This window comes from Ailuropoda melanoleuca, chromosome 10, assembly GCF_002007445.2.
Source record: "Ailuropoda melanoleuca isolate Jingjing chromosome 10, ASM200744v2, whole genome shotgun sequence".
Classification (NCBI taxonomy): domain Eukaryota; kingdom Metazoa; phylum Chordata; class Mammalia; order Carnivora; family Ursidae; genus Ailuropoda; species Ailuropoda melanoleuca.
Window position 1 is genome coordinate 102,934,370 of NC_048227.1, and position 18,938 is coordinate 102,953,307.

The window sequence follows — 18,938 nt, forward strand, 5'->3', positions numbered from 1 at the left end:
CTTGGCTGGCGGCTCATGAAAGACCCTCGCCACAACCCCCAGGTGAGCTGCGCCTGGATCCCAGACCATACAAACTGAGGTAAGACCTATTTGTGTCTTAAGTGGCTCTATTTTGTGGCTTGTCACACTGCCATAGATCTATCTGGCCTCTTTAACAATCTGAAGAGAAATATCCCAGTTGGCCTCCAGGTCAACCTGCAGGCCACGCCCACCCAGCAGGGAAACATGGACCCTGACAGCTACTGCGTATGGAGCGCTCACCCGTAGCCTCGCGCTGCTGGAAGACCCGACAGACGTGACCGCGGGTAGCCTGCCGTAACCCGTAACCACTGTGAAGTGACGCTTAGATATTTTACGGGGGCAAAAAGATAGATAAATAGGTACCGGAAGCTTTGGAAACCCTGAGCCTCTGCATTGCACACCACAATTTGTAAGACACTCTAGAGACGTGCCCTCTTAACTGTCCACAGGCCAGCCCCTCCTCAGGGAGGAAAGAGTCCGTGTGTTCCACGAAGGTCATAACCAGAGCCTTCAGTGCCCTGGCCCAGGCCATGAAATGCCAGCTCTGAGGGGAACCAGGGCCTCCGGGAACATGCCCCTGGAATGAACGTGGGGGGCCTCAGATGCTTGTAAAAGGTTAAAAGACCTCTTCCTCCTTTTTAAGAAAATCCCATGACTTTCCCCCCAAAACTAATTTCACATTTAATTACCCCATTCTCAAGAACTTCGGCAAATTTCACTTGCTTCAGTTTAAACTCACTTCTTCTTGGGCTGTGACATGTGTGGGTGGAAACTGCCCCATCAGGAACCTTCTCCTTGGCTCTTCTCTTCTCTAAGAAGCAAGCTCCCCAGACCCCAGAAGGATCTCAACGTCAGGGGTTATTTTTAAAAAGAGATCAATCAGGCGCCTTTTCTTTGAAGGTGATTTATGACCAAGGGTACTGCTGAACAATTAATATGACAAGCTGCGGCTTCGTATCCTCTTAAGAGTGGAATGAACGTGCCACCTTGGAAAGGGGCCAAGCAGCTCACCTGGCGTCATGGCCTCCCGCTGGACCTCAGCTGCTCGAGCACCGTGCGGGGATGGGAACTGTTCCCTGCCACGGGGACAGGGCATTCCCCTGGGAGGAGAGTCTGGCAGCCTCCCCCTGAGTTGGCCCAGCCCCTGACCCCAACAAAGGTCATGGAGCCTCCCTGTCCTCTCCTGGCAGCCACTACTTGGCCAGCATGAGGCGTCCTTAGAACGTGCAGCCACGTCACAGGCTGGTGTAAGGTGCTTGGAGGAAAAGGGAAGGTGGCTGCCTCCCATCCCTGTCTAGACCCTCCCTCCAGTCCTGGTGGGGACTCCAAAGCTCCAGGAAGCACATTAGCAAGAATCCAGAAACCTGAGGCCCCACTGAGTAGGGCTCCCCAATTCCAGTAAGAAGCGGACACGCTTCACCCCCGTCTGAGGCTTCAACCTGCCTGCCTCGTAGCCCGGCCGTCTCCTAAACCTCCAAACTTCTAGAACAGTCTCTGACAGCAGTGCTCACACCCCTTCACTGGCAACCCTGGCTGCTCGGTTTTCAATAGTAAGAAAGGCAATCTGATGACAATGGTGTTCACTTATGGAATCACAGCTGGAAGTGAAAAGTCTCGGTGCTGTTGGCTGGACGGCTGTCCCGTTAATAACCTTCCGGCCACCTCGGTCTCAGTGTTGTGTGCAAGCTGGGAAGCCATCAAGGACTCCAGAGNAGCTCCAGGAAGCACATTAGCAAGAATCCAGAAACCTGAGGCCCCACTGAGTAGGGCTCCCCAATTCCAGTAAGAAGCGGACATGCTTCACCCCCGTCTGAGGCTTCAACCTGCCTGCCTCGTAGCCCGGCCGTCTCCTAAACCTCCAAACTTCTAGAACAGTCTCTGACAGCAGTGCTCACACCCCTTCACTGGCAACCCTGGCTGCTCGGTTTTCAATAGTAAGAAAGGCAATCTGATGACAATGGTGTTCACTTATGGAATCACAGCTGGAAGTGAAAAGTCTCGGTGCTGTTGGCTGGACGGCTGTCCCGTTAATAACCTTCCGGCCACCTCGGTCTCAGTGTTGTGTGCAAGCTGGGAAGCCATCAAGGACTCCAGAGTCTCTGACCTGGAAACCCTACATGACACAGATAGAGTGTTCCTGCTCCATGAAAGCCTCTCCATCTCTGGCCTGGGTCCCCTCTCCTGGCCTGGGACCCCTCTCCTGGCCTGGGTCCCCTCTCCTGGCCTGGGATTCCCTCCACACGTTACTTCTCCCACGAGCACACCGCAGGATTCCCCTCTTGCCATCTGTTAGTGCCCATTTCCCCGTGGCTGCGAGCCTCTGTGAGTTTCTCTATTTTGCCTTTGCTCTGTTAGTTCCTGCCGAGTCCCTCTCTGACCCAGCGAAGTACTGACAGCTCTCGGTCCTCAGAACGAGCCCCGTGCAGACCATGAGCCAGGAGGGAATTAGCAGCCTGGTCCCTGTTCCAGTTGGCCCTGGTCGTTTTCTGACGAAAGGCTCCAGGGCCCCTGAGGCACCCGCAGCTTTTCCTCCTGATGCCTCCCTGGGGTGAGGAGCAGAGCTCTGAGATTAGACTTACTTGTCACCATCCTGGAACCAATGATTTAGCCAAACGGAGGCTCTGGGAGTGTCTTCACGAAGTGCGAATAACAGCAATGCGATAAGAGTTGGGAATAGCATAAACACAGCGAACGGCACCCGGAAAGAGGTCATCAAGCTACCGAGAGCACAACGTGGACGGGACAGTGCCTACAGATCCACGGGGCCTCCTGTCCCGGACCGGATGTGCGTTCACGCTCGGAGGCTGGATACCTTCCAAAGCCACATGGGAAGGCTGGGACATATCGCCTGTCCCTCAAGCACACGGGGAGAACCAGGGCTGGGGGGACACTAGCACGCCAGGAAGTCTAGCTCTAAGGCAGGAAAACGCATGTTCTAGCAGTCAGGGTGCAAAGATGCTAGGTACCCTTTCTCCCAAGACAGAGGAAGGATCGTGTCCCAGTCATCCACATCCGCGATGCGGTTCGGATGGTGACATTTTAGGGGGAAGTCTCCTCTTGCAGAGAACAAAACCACAAAACTGTACTTGAGATCTCTGCCCAGGGTCTCTAAAACAGAGAAAGGCAGATGCTAGAATGTTCTGTCTTGCTCCTGAAAATACATTTAGCACACATGCACACACAGATATCAAGTTGGAACTGGAAGAATAAATAGGAAAACAAAGAACACTGTTGGCAGGAAGGCTTGTTGCTTTCCTAGAAACCCTTTCAGTGATTCACCCACAGGCGATGCAGCTTTCTAGAAGTCTCAAGGCAAGCAACAGTGATGGAACTCATTGTTTCTATGGCTTGAAAAATGGCAAAAGACCTCATTTGCCTTTTGATAGTTTAACTGCATCATAATGAGTATCATTTGTCCCAAAGCTGTGAATGGGACTTGGTTCTAAGCACACGTCCTTCTCTCTCCTTTTGCCCCCAATTTAAAAGTGCATAAATGTTTAAAAGCAGATACAAAATGTGTCCCATGCTATACAGTTCTCCTTAACCAAGGGTCTTCCCAAACAGGCCAAGTCAAGGGCACTCCCAAGTGCCGCTGGCCACTCTGAGACTCCACAGGCACGTCAGGGACAGGACCCATGGAGCCTCCCCGCTGGGTCAGACCCGGGGAATCTCATCCCAGCTCCTCCTCGGGTCTCATATCTCCTCTGCTCTGAACACTGTCATTTGATCCACCTGGTCCACCAAAAACAACGTGACATGAGCAGACACCCCAGTTATCTGCAGGGGTGGCTCCCAGGTGCAAAACAGGATCACCAAGTTCTGGCGCAAACTGTCCCATCCCTTCCCCACCCTGGGCGAACGCATGTTGCAATCCCTGTTACGACAGCTCAGCACGAAGACAACTTCAATTCAGTTATCTGATGGAGGTGTGACCAAGACACACCTTGACGTTTTCCAGGGGAGAAAAAGCCAACTAAGAAAGCCCAGCCCCAAAGGCTGCGAGAAGTCAAACTAGTTGGAGGACACAGAACTTCGTATTTATTCTGAATTCTGCCATTGAAACTCTCTGGCTTGGGGATTCCATACTCTTAAGCCCATAAAGATGAGAAGGCAGGGGTGAGGGCGGTCCGTGAGCCGGGGAGCACAAGAGCTTAGAGATGAAGGACACCACGAGTCCAAACCCAAACCTACTTCATCGCTGTGGGACCTTGAGCAGATTGTTCAAACCCTCTATAACTCAGTTTTCTAAAAAGCGAGGATGTAAAGCATCAATTCATAAATATCTCTATAAAAAGTAAATAAACGAATTGTGTATAACACATGGAGCACATAATAATCATTGAATAAATATCATTATTGCTCGTGAGAAGACATTCATCTTGATTCCAAGCAGGAATAAAAAGCAATAGGTGACGAACATTTCATCAGGTGGAAACTGTGAACGCCCCTGCGATCCTGGATGATTGAGAGCAAAAAGGCAAGTCATAGTGGTGAAGAGGGAAAATGTGTGAGGGGGGAAATGTGAATCCAACTTACCCCTAACACCCCAAAGCGTTCGGCCAGGCTCCAACCACAGAGAAAGTCAATCTCAAACTTGTGGTTCAGAACCACGATGGCATTTTCCTTTCCATACTTGGGGTAGGCCTGGGGGTCTGTGTGGATGACGCACTCCGTGCCCGACCACCACTCCAGCAGCATCACCAGCTCTGGAACAAACCACAACAACAGACAGACGTTTATTTCACGCATCCCTGGCGACCAAGGCTCGGTTCTGCTGGGCTGGGCTGGCGCAAGGCTCTCCCCTCCCGCCTGGGGCAGAAAGCAACTTTCAGCGGTCAAGTTCTGGATCATTTCCGCCCAGGCCCCTGTCCTTGGCATGGTTTAGAAGCAGAAGGAGAACGAGAAAGACTCCACCACAGTGTCCAGGGAAGGAGAGCAAGCACCGAGAAAGCAAACGACTTGCACTGCCTGATGACGTGCCTGGGGAGAGGTCAGTCAGAAAGCTGAGTCCCTCAGGAATGCACCCTCGTGTGCACAGCGCTCTTAGGGGGCATGAGGTGATGTCCGGAATTCTGAAGATCCTGGGAAACGACTCGTCAGGACACTTACAAACTCCATCAAAGAACACGAAATACCTCATATCTCTCTCCCGTTCGTGATGCTTGTGTGCGCCCAAAGTAATGAAGACCCGGGTGTGAGGAAGCGAGGTTCCATCAGGGCCACTACACTGCGGCCTAACTGGAACTTAGAACACTCCGTGTAGGCGCCTGTGAAAACAGAAGTCCTTTCTTCGGGCAATAATGACCAATTTGACTTTATTCTTCAGGGATGGCTTTAATCCTGGTCACCCATTCCCAACCTGGCTGCTTCAGGAAATGCCTCTATATGGTAGAAATTGTCCAGAAAAAGAGGTGCACATTGGCGTAAAAACTGTATCTACGTAGCAGCTTTAAGAGAATTTGAAAAGCTGAAGGGGTTTTTGGCAGGTGGTTGGGTGGGTGTGTGGCCTCTGCCAAGGTCGGAGCCCTGTTTATCGCCGGCTCGTGGGGTGCACATTTATCAGAGGACTCACTAGCTACATACATACACATGCACACACACGCGCACGCACACACCTACAAGCACCTACACGCACGCACACACACGCATGCACCTACACACACCTACACGTGCACACACGCACGCACCTACACGCGCACACACACATGCACCTACACGCATCTACACGCGCACACACACACACGCACCTACAAGTACGTGCACACACGCATGCACCTACACGTGCACACACACGCATGCACCTACACACGCGCGCGCACACACACGCACCTACACGCGCGCACACACGCATGCACCTACACACGCGCACGCACACACGCACCTACACGCGCACACACACGCACGCACCTACACGCGCGCACACACACGCATGCACCTACACGCACCTACGCGCACACACACACGCATGCACCTATGCGCCTACACGCACACCTACATGCGCACGCACACACGCATGCACCTATGCGCACCTACACACGCACACACACCTACGCGTGCACACACGCATGCACACACCTAAACACGCGCACACACGCATGCACCTACGCGTGCACACACGCATGCACCTACACGCACCTACACGCACGCACACACTCGTACGCACACACACACCTACACGCACGCACACACATACATGCACCTACACATGCACACACACACGCATGCACCTACACCCACCTACACGCGCGCACACACACACGCACCTACACGCGCGCACACACACGCACGCATACATGCACCTACGCACACACACACATGCACCTACACGCACTTACACACGCACACACACACGCATGCACCTACACGCGCACACCCACGCACCTACACGCGCACACACACGCATGCACCTACACGCGCGCACACACACGCATGCACCTACACGCACCTACACGTGCACACACATGCATGCACCTACACGCGCGCACACACGCATGCACCTACACGCGCACACACGCACGCACACACGCACCTACGCGCGCACACACACACACACACATGCACACATAGAGACAGACGAGCAGGTGCAGTGTTGACTCCAGGCAAACGTATGTTTTAAAACCTTTCTCCTTGAAGCTGGAGACTGATGCTTTCTAACTGCTGTTCTAGAACTCTCTAGAAGGTATTGCGTGCTAGTTTGTGAGCAGTGAGCACTGTGGGACTTTGGACAAGTGAACCTCCTGGCGCCTCAGTGTCCTAATCTTTAGAATGGGTCACTTCACAGGCTCTGTGAGGATTCGGGTGTATGACACGTTGCAGGCACTCCACGCAGAGTGCAGACGAAGGTCCCAACAAATCAGCCACTCAGGATCCAGCATTATCATTAAAAACAAACCAACAGCTTCCCCTTACTTGACAATGAAAAGTGTCTGTCTATTCCTTGGAGAAAACGCCAAGTCCCCAGTTGTCCGATAGGTGGTGACATCAGTGGGACCTCACGTGGCAAGTCAGGGAAGGAGAAGTTAAGTGCGTAGGGAGAACGGGAGGGGCAGGCAGCACCGCTGGCCAGTACTAAGGGCCAGTTTGTTACCACTGGGTAGAAGGATGCTTGTATTGCCGCACTGATTTCTTCCAAGAGACAGGGCGGGCAGGAATAATCTACTCCATTACTAGCCACAGAGCACAGATAAACCCCAAAAGCAGAACTACACAGTCCACCAGATAAGGCTGACCATTCCTGTGACTCACATCCCACTGCCATTCTGCAAGTAACCCCTGAACGCCTCTCCGGGCCCCACTCCTCCCCACAGCGCCCAGGCAGGGCCGATGCACACTTTCCCCAGCGCCCTCCCTGGGACTTAGAGCGCTTGTGATACAGCGTCAGGTCAGCTCCCTGATGGCAGGGCACAAGCCCTGGGCGCCAGGACTGCATTGTCTGGTTCTTCTAATGCTGGCCTTAGTCCAGAACCCAGCCCAGTGCCGGCACACTGATGCTTTCAACAAACACCAGTCACCTACTGTGTGCAAACACCATGCCAGGTGCTGGAGGCGTCGGCTCAGAGCCGACCGCCCAGGGGGAAGACAGTTCTCCACTCGCAAGGCGGTGTGACAGAGAAGGAAAGACTTGTTCACAGGATGGATGGTTGCTGAATATTGTGCTCGTGCATATGACAGTCAGACACTCCAGGCTCCAATCCTGGGGGTGCCACTCACCACTGGCTCATTTCTCAATGTCCCCTAGGTCTCCCTGTCCTAGTCTGCATAATAGGGACAGGAAAAGCATTTAGACTGTACCCGAGACTGAGGGTACTAAATCAGATTACGTCGTCAAGGCAGCTAGCATAATGCTGCACATAGTAGGTAATTGGTAAGTGGCAGCCTTTCATTACTATGATATGCACGGTGATTTTATAGCACGCAAGGTTCTGCAACCACCAAAGGCAAGAGGAGAGGGGTGAGGGAGGAGAGCCAGATGGAGCCAGACCGAGAGAGACAGGGGGAGAGTGTTACAGCGACTTCTGGACTAGAGTGGGGAGCAATGATTTATGGCTTCATAATGACAGCAGTGAGAAGCTACTGGAGCATTTTTAAATAGGCACACAGCAGCATCTAATCTGCATTTTGAAAAGCTCACTCTGGCTGAAGTGGGAACAGACTGAGGAGCTGGGCCGAAGCAGTGAGGGGGTGGGTGCCGCAGCCCAGGGAGCAGGTGATGGTGCCGAGGCCAGGCAGCTAACAGCGGAGAAATAGGTTCTCAGGACACTGTTAGCCATATAACTAAACACTAAATCTCACCCAGAAGAATTTTCTTTCCTTTTTTTTTTCACCAAAGGTTTTCAATTTTTTTACTCACAATAAATACATTTATAGAGTCACATTGTAAAAGAATTTAAAAATCCAAAGTATNTCTCAGGACACTGTTAGCCATATAACTAAACACTAAATCTCACCCAGAAGAATTTTCTTTCCTTTTTTTTTTTCACCAAAGGCTTTCAATTTTTTTACTCACAATAAATACATTTATAGAGTCACATTGTAAAGGAACTTAAAAATCCAGAAGTATATAGAGGAAAAGGTGAAATTCCCCTTGATGGCTTTGTGACCTGTCAATTACACTAGCTGGACTACATTTCCCAGACTCCTTTTGTGTTTGTTTGTTTCCAGTTATGGGGGGCCACGAGGGACAATCCAGGGTGGTTTGGCAGGTGGAAGGAAGGCGTAATTCACACACATTGCTGCTGATCTGCTGATTCACGTCCTCGGCACGAAGCGGCAGCCGAGCGGGGCTGCAACTGCTCCTCTCCTTCACAGCCACCTCCTTCGGCTTCTCTGACTCCCAGGCCAGGTGTGTGTGTCTGCCGGCTGACGCAGGGCCCTCGTGCCATCAACACCAGACGCAATGAGAACTGCCATGGGATTCAGTGTGTCCTCATAGGGCTTCAGATGGTGCTTGGGGGTTCCAACCTTTTGATCGCCCCATCTTACATCCATCACGCCTTCCTAACTGCCTTCCCTGGGGCTTCAAGCTCCAATGTGAGCCGCAGAGACCAGACCCCCAGCTGCAGAGACACCCTGGCCAGCCCCGTGGTTGAATGAGGACCAGTCCCTGCAACCTGTCCCTGCACAGGTGCATGCGGAGTTCCCAGCGGCTCTGCCCTAATGAGGCTCGTCCTCCTCCCCACCCCCAACCCACTCCCCTGTCCAGGGCTAACCGTTAGGAAGAGTTTGGAAGGAAGCCTTCTAGTCCTGTTCCTAGGCGTTTACACAAAGACACGCGCACATACACACACACTCATAAGTTTCCCACTCACAAATGGGTTCATACTTTATCGACCTTTGTAAAAATATACATACAGTAATTTTCTCCAAGTGGTATATTCTGTATCTTTCCATGTTGACACATATTCATAGCAATATTAGCAAACATTGGTTGGGCTCTGGCCGTGTGCTGGGGACCACTCCGAGGGCTTTGTGTGTGGTACTGTGTGAAGTCCTCACATTAAGTCTCTGAGACTGGGAGTCACCATTACTATCCCCATTTTAAAGATAAAGAAACAGAGGCACAGGAACTTCTGTTCAATATATGAAATTGTCATTTTTTTTCAGATCAAAAATAGCCAGAATGGCAACTTCACAAAGGATAACACAGGGGCTGCACAGCAGTTCATGCTATGGATATACCATGACTTATGTGGCCATTCTGCCATTGATTAGTATTTTCCCCTTGTTTTTTTTTTTACTGTTACAGCAATAAACATCCTTGAAAATGCATGTTTTAGACAAAAAATCTGTGAAAGTACTTCTCCAGCGTAGGTATACACAAAAGTAGAATTATGGGTTGAAGTGTACGCATATTTCAGAATTTTACGGATATTTCCAAATTGCCCTCCGAAAAGATCTACCAATCTACACTTAAATCAAGAGTGTGCCGTGTCCTACTGCCTGGAACTGACGCTAAGCTCCTTGCTGGCCAGAGCCACGCGTGTCCTGCAACACGCATTCCCATGTGGGGTATGTGGTAATGTCACTGATGCTGTGAGAGCCTCCAGGCAGCACCCGTGTCTCCTCATCTTTGTGTCTCTGCCACCCTTGTCCCAACACCCCACATGGCAGATATTCAGAAAGCTTTTGTCTTTAGTTGAATGACTTACCGGCTGATGTTTTAGTTGGATGTTCTTATGTAAGTAACGGCACACGACTTGCAAATACCCCCATGAATTAAGGTTCCCTTTACCCTGTGGTGTGCCTGCTCTCACCGCTCTGGGCCAGGGCCTGGCTCAGCCTTTCCCTCAACAGTTTCACAGCCAACCGCCGGGCAGCACCATCCTTCTAGCTGAAGGGCACCTGCCTCGTGGAGCTGCTCCCATGGGAGGGGTGACATCTGTCATTCCAGTGAGATCACTCCACACCACACGCGTCGGATGTCAGGGCTTTACAGCGGTCCTGGGCTCAGGGCAGGCACGGCACCCCGGGTCCTCATGCACAGGGCTCTGGGGGTCGGCCAGCAGCTCCCTCAACAGCCTGCCTCGCCTGCTCCCACCATCTGCCCTCGGTCCCACCCTCCATGGAAACGGGGGTCCTATCTCCTTGCACTCTTTGGAACCTCCAACTCAACTTAGGAAGTGGCCCAAGGGCACCTGTGCAAACGATTCTGATCAGAACTATGGGCAGGTGACGGGTGCCAAGGACGCCCGTGAGGAAGCAAGGTCCTTCCCTTGCGTATTTGGGGGGAAAGGGCTTGTCAGCAGTTGTGGATTGCAGACCTATCAGCTGGCATGACGATGCTGGGAGTCAACAACAAACGCTATCAGAGCAAACAGAAGAGAAGCAAAATCAGGTCTTTGCCCCCACAACATTTACCATCTTGTTTGTGCACCACACCAATCCTCGTGAAGCAACCAGGAAAAGGCAATAGGAGCTTTTATCTAACAAGAAGTGGAGCCAATAATTGAGTAGTTAATTAAAAAACACATTCCTAGTACAGCTAGGAATGAAAACAATGCATCAAATCAAACCTGAACAGAGGAAGGGGGGGAGGGGGCTCCTCTGACAGCGCCAGACAAGGGCCCTGAGGCTGCCGGGAGGATGCTGGGAGGAAGGAAACCAGGCTGGCAAAGTTCCCAGGGGCACCCCGGGCTGGGCTCACACCACTGTGACTTGGCGGTCACATCTGGGCCATTAGGGTGAGCGAGTGCAGGGTTTATCGGTGCACATGGCCTCTCAGGGCCTGGCCCCACGCGTCCCTGAGCACGGGGAGGGCGTTCTGTCCAGGCCCCGGAGCTGCAGATTGTAGGGAGACACGAGGAGACGGGACAGCTGTGAGGGCTCTGCCCAGGAAGGTCGCTAGGGAAAGTGGCTGGGATTTGACTCCTCCAGGGTCGGGTGCCAGCAGGTAAAGAAAACATGGCAGACAGATCCTTTGCTGACCTCCAGACTCCAGGTCCCCTGGCCTGGGCCTACTGTGTGCAGTGATTGTTTGCTGAGCCAAAAAGTCGGCCACCCCAAGGATGAGCCAGCCACGGGGAACTAACGGCCCTGAGACAGAAAATGCAAAGAACGGCAGAAAACTCTGGAGCACGGAGAAGCCACTATTGCCCCTCAGTGACGTCCTCATGGAGAGCCTCCCTGTCTAGAGCTTTCTGCAGATGCCTCACGGTTCTCCTTGATCAGCCTGTTCCTGCTCTCCGGGAAAGTGAGTGGTGAATGGGTCCACATAGGATGGATGATGGCTGCCAGGGGGTCATGCACAGACCACGAGCCATCCACACCTGGTGTCCTCAGACCCCAGAGTCACCTCTCTCCCAGCCCTTCCTGACGCCTGCTTGTTGGGCACATTGGGCTGTAGGTTAGAATCAGCCTTTATTGGTGGCAATGAAAAAACTTTGGTCCCTGACCTAAGAAGGGGCCTGGGGGGTATCCTTCCCTTTTCTTCGCTGCCTCTCCCCCAACCAAGAGTCCTCTCCATTCTGTCCCAGAAATCCTCCTATCCAGGGGCACTGCCTCAGGTTAGGGACTCTGCAGGCTTTTCTCTGGCCTTGCCATGGCCCAGACGCTGTGGTGACAGCAGGCTCTGCACTCCTGGGGCTGCTGGTGGCTCTGCGGTGGCCCAGCCAGGAGACGCTCCCCCCCCAGGCCCTGAGCCTCTCTCAGCTTCCTCATCTCGCTGGCTGAGTGGGGGGGACACCCACGAAGTTCAGTAGGTGCAGACACTTCGGGACTCACATTCTGTCCAGGTTCTGTCCTTCCTACCTTCTCATATCTGTCTCGGCCCTCGAGAACATTCCCATATCACCATCAACGCAGACAGGGCTGCCCCAACCCTCAAGCCATTTCACTGTGACCTCAGAATAAATCTAAATGGAAAGATCAATATTTGTTCAAAGATGGAGGAGATGCCTGGGAGGCAGGAGAAAGGGAGTCGTGCGCCGCACACGGAGTGAAGTCCTGTCTCACAAGGTGGGCAGGGAAGCAGATTTCCTCTGGTCCCCAGGGCCTCACCACCTTGTCACGGAAACCGGTTCTATCCCATTCTCCCTCCCCTCCCCTCGCAAACAGATCCCTAAGGTGGCACAATCCCTTCCCTCCAGCCCTGCAGCCTCAGCCTGACCTTCCCACCCAGCAGGAGGGGAGGGACGCCCTGCTCACCTGGTCCTCCCCAGAGGTGCCCAGTGAGCCAGCAGGACCTCGGAGGCTGTCAGAAACTCTTAACAGACGAGATTTATGACCACGGTTTCTATGATACGATGCAGCAATTTTGAAATTTCCGTCCTATTTTAAAATATTCAGTTTGCCCAATTTTGCAGTCTTTATATTTCCTGTAGCAACTCCCTGAGGGCGGGGGCTGGAGCTGGCCAGCGGCTACTTCCCAACAGCTCAGCCACCCCCAATTCTGGGGGGGAGGGGGGACATCTGGCTCAGCCCGTTTTTTGCAAACTCCGCATGGGGGAGGGGCGTGTGGTGCAGGAAGAGACTTGCCCTGCAAAATCCCCAGGGGGCCACAGAGATGCAAGGTCTGGAGCACAGAGCTGTTTTGTTGTGTTTGCTATTGTGCTGCTCAGCTTAATCACAGATTCGAAAGGAGAAGTAGACGGATGAAAGGGAAAGTGAGGAGGGGACGCACCTATTTTCCTGTTTGTAAAGAACGAGGAAGAGGAGGAAAATGGCAGGAAGCCCCATTTACTGGGTTAGCTCGCAGCATCCTGGAGAGCCACTGTCGCTGTCCCCATTTTGCTGATCGGGCCATGGAAACCGTGGGGCCAGGCAGCTGGCTCCACTCCTGGGGCTGGGACATGAGCATGCAGGGTGCTGAACCCAGAGCTGCGGGCACTGGTGCCCAGGAGGCCTCTCCGAGGCTGCACGGACACTAAAAGCCATGATTATATGGGGTGGGGTGGGAGGTGAGAGAGAGCATTCTGGGAGGGGGGCAGATAAGAGGAAGATCAAAGTGGAAGGATCACAGGCTCGTGGTAAAGGTGAAACTTGCGGCAGCATTCACGACATTGACCGCGTGCCTGGCACAGAGCTGGTCTGCCCGTGACTCCTACAGCAACCCTACAGCGATGAGGACAAAGACGTAACGAAGACATGGAGAGAAACATCTCCTTCCGGTGATGGACGAAATGAGCAACACACCAGGCTCAGCGTCCACTTCTGGACACCCCCTCCATCTGCAACCCCACACCCACCCTGTCCTCAATTTCCCCCAACACAGCCGATACTGAGTAGCTGCACGACCTGGCCCCTCCTTGGTGTGAAGCCTGGCTGTGCATGCGCTCCCTGGGGACCCTGCCATCCTGCAGACCCACGGCCAGGACCTCTCCCCTGCCCAGAGGACATGGTGTTAAAGTCCCCTCCTGCCCCCGCACACCTTACACCGAACTTTCTGCTCACTCATGGCTTGATGGGACTGCCATTTTCTCTCCTCTCTGCCACGCATTCTGGTAGAGGCGCTGAGGAGAAGTCTAAGAAAACAGGGCAGGCAACGTTTCTATAGAAAAGACCCTGAAATTCAGACTGTTGATCAGAGTTCTTGTTCAATCATCAACCATACAGCATCTCCCACGTCTGGACGTAGGGGAGAGATGCAACAAAGGAAAACTATAGTTTTATAATTAACTTTATCTAAAAATGATATAATTACATCTATAATGATGTGTAATCTATAAACTAAGTATATATAATTATGTGCTTCTAATAGTTTTTATAATTTTAACTTTTAACTGATAATAATTAGGTGAAAAATGAAACCTCTCACCCTCAGAAGCCCCCCCCAATGCAAACACGAAGCTCTGAAGTTTGCAATGCATGGTGGGCTACTGTCCCCGTCCTGAACCAAAGGCGTCCTGAACCGAAGGCGGAGGGGACGTGCCTCTCCCCTGGCCACACCGCGCTGGGGCCTTGGGAGGGGATCGTCAATGAGCTCCTTTGCACCTGTTCTGCACCCCTCATCTGGGGCCAGCCATCAGGTCGCAGGCACCCACCTGGCACTCTCTGGGCCCTGGGCAAAAACTGGAATAAATCTATGAAACTGAACAATTTGGGGAGCTGAGCAAACAGGAAGGTCTGGTCTCAGCCGTGGCCCCTGAGGGGGCTTGCTGCAGGCGCTGAGCAGGGACACGCTGTAAAAGGGAATAGACTTAAATAGCCGAATGCACCTTCCATCTTACGCGGCCTGACGCAGACACTGGGACTTCTGATCTGAGACCAGATTTAGGTATCCGTCCCTGCCTGTCCACCTCTAGGCCCTACTGTGCAGCCGCCTACTCCCCACGCCCCACTCACAGCATCCCTAACCAGCTGCAAACGTGGTTGGAGCCGGCTGCTCCTGCACCGCACTTTCTCTTCCTTCCCCACTTCCGTCTTCCCACCACCTCTTATCCAGCCTTCCAGGCTCAGCACATGCCCACATCTCAGCTCCAAGGCCACACACCCGGGTCTTCCGAACTTCCTGACGCTAAGTGTGCTCTGCTCATTTGGGCGCTTGCTTGGATTTTATTGTCTGCACCATTTCCAGTTAGCGCCCCAGCACGTGCCTTCCTTTCAGCGCTCCCTTCCGTCCACACCAGACGGGGAGCCCAGTGCACCTGCAACATTTCAGTCCACACCCCGGAGGCATTCCAGCTTTCCCCACTTCCGTGCCCGGGCCATCGGATGATGCTGAGGCAAGACGCCCATAAACAGACACACAGGACACCTGTGCTGTTAACATTTCGTGGGGCAGGTTAAGAAAACGATCTCTATAAAGGCTCCACAGAGTGGCGGGGGAGGAAGGAAAGTTTGGGAAGCTGAGCAGCGGGGCTCTGATGGAAACTGGTCTGCTAGGAGCTGACATTGAGCGAAGCCACCTCCTCCATCACTGTCCCCTTTCCGGCCCCCAAGAAGTGCCCATTCCTAGGCAGGGTACGTAGGGAGCGGACTTGACCTAGGATGTTCTTGAAGCTCAAATTGTAAAAAGGTAATGTTGCTACATTGTAACTTTCTCCTGAAGCCCTGAGCAGGTGGCCATGAGGGGCCATGAAAACATATGCCTGAACCGGACGGGGTGGGGTGGGGGTGAGGGGGGTGGGGTGCTGCTGTTTCCTTCCCCACCACATGCACATCCTCCCAAATGAAGGAGGAATTGGGCAACGGATTTTGAGCTAGAGGTGGCCTGAGAACAGGCAGTATAAACGCTCCAAGGCTTTACAGCATGAACAATGGAGTGAACGTTAGCGGTGGGAAATCAGCTTCGTAGTAAGTGGAGTCAGCCCCTGCTTCCAATTATTGGGTCAATCTTTCAGAGAGGCCAAATGTCAAGATATACGACTATCCTGAGTGATGAGTATAAAAGCCAGGGAGAAGCCCTATGCTTCCCACCCTCAGTCAAAACCTTCAGGTGGGAGGAGAGGGAAAGAAAGGGTCTAGAACCCAAATCCCAACGCACCACTCTGGTACCCTGACATCTGGCTTCTCGAAACTCCCTTCCAGGTAAGCCGCTCAGAGATCACTGAGCTGTGGAAACCCTGCCATCTGATTTTCCAGTCCTGGATGTGTAAACAACCTTACTTACACAGCCATCAAATCCTGAGCCCTACGGGCGCCCAGGGCAGTGGGAGGTGCTTGGATGTGGTGGTGAGCAAAACCAATTCCAGCACGAGAGACGCAATCGTGCAGGCACAGAAACATGTAACTTGGAAGACGGCTGTCATGGAAGTGGGGCAGCGGGGGCGGCGGGGGCCAGGAGGGGGACGAGGCTGATCTTTCTGGAGGGCTCCGAGGAGGCGTCTCCGGCTGTCACAGCAGCTTAGCGCAAAGCATGCCGTGGTCTAATTGAACGTAACCTCTGCCAGACAAGGGGCTGGACTTGTACATCGGAAGTTTCCGGTGCCCGGAACTGGGGACACACTTAAGAGGTGACTGGCTGCCCTGGGGGGAATGACGTCAGCAGGTTCAGGAGACCAGGGACAGGGAGTGGGCTGTGTGATTAGCCGGGGAGAGGGCAGAGGGTGCGGGCAAGTGGAGGGTGAGTTGGGTTCCAGCAGGTGGAACAGACAGGGTCCACGGTAGGCTGGATGGGGTGCAGGAGAACAGAAGGTTAGAGACACATTCTAAAGTTTCGGCCCTGAGTAGCTGGGCTGGACCTCCTAGTGAGCGAGCTGAGAAGCAAGGGTCAGGGAAGGAGAGGCGGCTGGGGTTGGGCCCCATCAGTCAGGTGAGGGGATCCTGCGGTCCCGGCTTGGACTGGTGCAGTGTTAACAGTGCTATCCCACCCCGGCCTTCGAGCTTCCCCATTCCCTCGGATCGCTCTGTCCCCATTCCCTGCCTCACCTCTTCTCTCCCAAACCCTGCCTGTCATTCTCCTTGAAACACTTTCCCACTCAGTCACCAGATCAGGTTCCAACCCCTTCCAGGTGCTCAGCAAGATGAGAAATTGAACTTCACCAGGTCTGGAAGCAGCGATAGCTCGGGACGAGCAAACACCATTAACGCCCAGATTCTGTTCTCTAGAAATGACTCCCAGGGTCAGGAGGCACACTGCCCGCAGTGAGGAAAAGCAGCGGTGCCGCGAGATGTTCTCTTGGACAACCACTGAATCTGGATCTATGGAGCACTCACGTCTAACTCCCAGTTCACCAGGGAGGGAGGGCGGAGCAGGTGAAACCCCTCCCCTGTGAGAGCTCAGCCCACCAGAATGTGGGACCTTCCACAGGACAGAGGCAAGAAGGGGGAAAAGGTGGGAGGGGTCTGTTTTAATATAAAAAAGACAGACATAACAAGTGGGAGGACCCGATTTAAATCCTGATTTGAACACTCCAAATGCTCCAAACAGCTTGGAAACCATTGGAGAAATCTGAATCTAGATGGTAACACATGATACTGAGAGAATATTAATTTTGATAGTGGCGACAATATTGTGGTTATGTTTTTAAGGTGTCCTTATTCTTTATAAAACACACCTTGTGATAATTTGGAGCGGCATTTCATGACATATGATGTCTGGGATTCACTTGAAAACCAATTGCTACTGAGAAGAAATACTTAAAGTTAAGTTGAGGTGCCATGAATATGGGGAATCCTTACGCTATTCTCGCTACTCATATTTATTTATATGTTCCGTAATTAAGAAAAAAAAAAAAAAAGCTAAAGGAAACAAGTTCCCTGTTCCACAGAAGAATCTGTCCAGGATACAATGAGTCCAGGGTCAAGGGCTTTCCCCAAAACACTCTAGTCCTGCCTCAAGCATTGTTCACTGCCACTTCTCTAGAGGCAACGGGAGAAAGAGACAAAGACAAAAATCTTAGAAAGATATCCACGTGTAAAATGTAGACCAAGCCCACAAAGGGATTTCCACTTTTTTTAATTTCTGCAAGAGATGAAGATTAAAATACAATTTGAAAATACTTTGCATTTCAATGCCATTCAATTAAGCGATTTAAAGGAAGGTCTACAGTTCTCAGAGTGAGAGCCTTCACCTCTCTGCTCTCCCTTTGCTCCCTCCATGGACTGGTCATGAGCTCTCAAAGCTTCTGCTGTCCACTGTCCACACTGTCACCATGTCAAGTTCCCAGGCCTGGTCCAGGCCACATGGGGGTCAGGCCACAGAGGTGGGGCCCCCAAGCCTCACCCCGTCTCAGCAGAGTGACTTCGGGGAGCTCCATCCCCCCATCTCAGTCTCCTGATGTCTAAAGTGGGGACAATGGTACCACTAGTCTGTGGCAATGCTCTTATGTCCGTGCTTGGTGAATAAAAGCCAGGTGACTGCTTGGTAATAGTTATTGGCTGTGGCCCATGTTCCCGACCTTGATCAAATGAGTAAGTACTTGCTAAGTGCTTTCTCTGCCAGGTCTGGGGGCTGCGGGGAAGCACGGGCAGAAATCTTCCAGGCTGTCTTACAGAAGGAAGGTCAGAAACACCCAAGAGAAATGAGAACGTATCAACACTTTGTGAAGGGTCTGGCTGACAGCCCACTCTTAAGGGCAATAGACCCTTACCCCTCTTCTCCCTCCAAACTTTCACACACTGACACCGCCCTATTTCTCCGATCCAAATCCTAGTGCCCTTCAAGACTGGATCAAATCCCGCTGACCCCAAATCCTGAAGTGCCCTTGACTTGTGAGCGGGTCTCTGTGCCTCCTGCTTTATGATGGCAGGTTCCTGCGCCTCTGGTCTCTCCCACCTCCTTGAGCTCTGACTAAAATGTGCTATTTAAGTTCCCAGAGTGTCTGGAAGCTTCCATTTCTACTATATGCTCCTAAGGTCTCCGTCAGAGTGGTCCTCCCAGAACTACTTGCTAAGTTGTTTTAAGGAAAGAAAGCTTTCTTAAGGGATGCCCGGGTGGCTCAGTCTGCTTGGGTCATGATCTCAGGGTCCTGGGATCGAGTCACGTTGGGCTCCTTGCTCAGCGGGGAGTCTGCTTCTCCCTCTCCCTCTGCCTGCTGCTC

General features: G+C 52.6%; 1 protein-coding gene across 6 annotated transcripts in view; it reads right to left on the reverse strand.

Moving 5' to 3' along the window:
- The window catches only part of AGPAT4 (1-acylglycerol-3-phosphate O-acyltransferase 4), a 137,360-nt gene that overhangs the window by 31,867 nt on the left and 86,555 nt on the right, over positions 1–18,938 (reverse strand). For 5 of the 6 annotated variants that reach the window (XM_034669424.1, XM_034669420.1, XM_034669419.1 and 2 more), the window contains one exon: positions 4,558–4,727. In XM_034669424.1, the coding sequence (XP_034525315.1) occupies positions 4,558–4,719 (162 nt within the window). In that variant the 5' untranslated portion in view covers positions 4,720–4,727. Of the gene's footprint in view, positions 1–4,557; positions 4,728–12,663; positions 12,787–18,938 lie in introns of those variants that run through there. The other variant, XM_034669423.1, reaches the window with a different exon arrangement.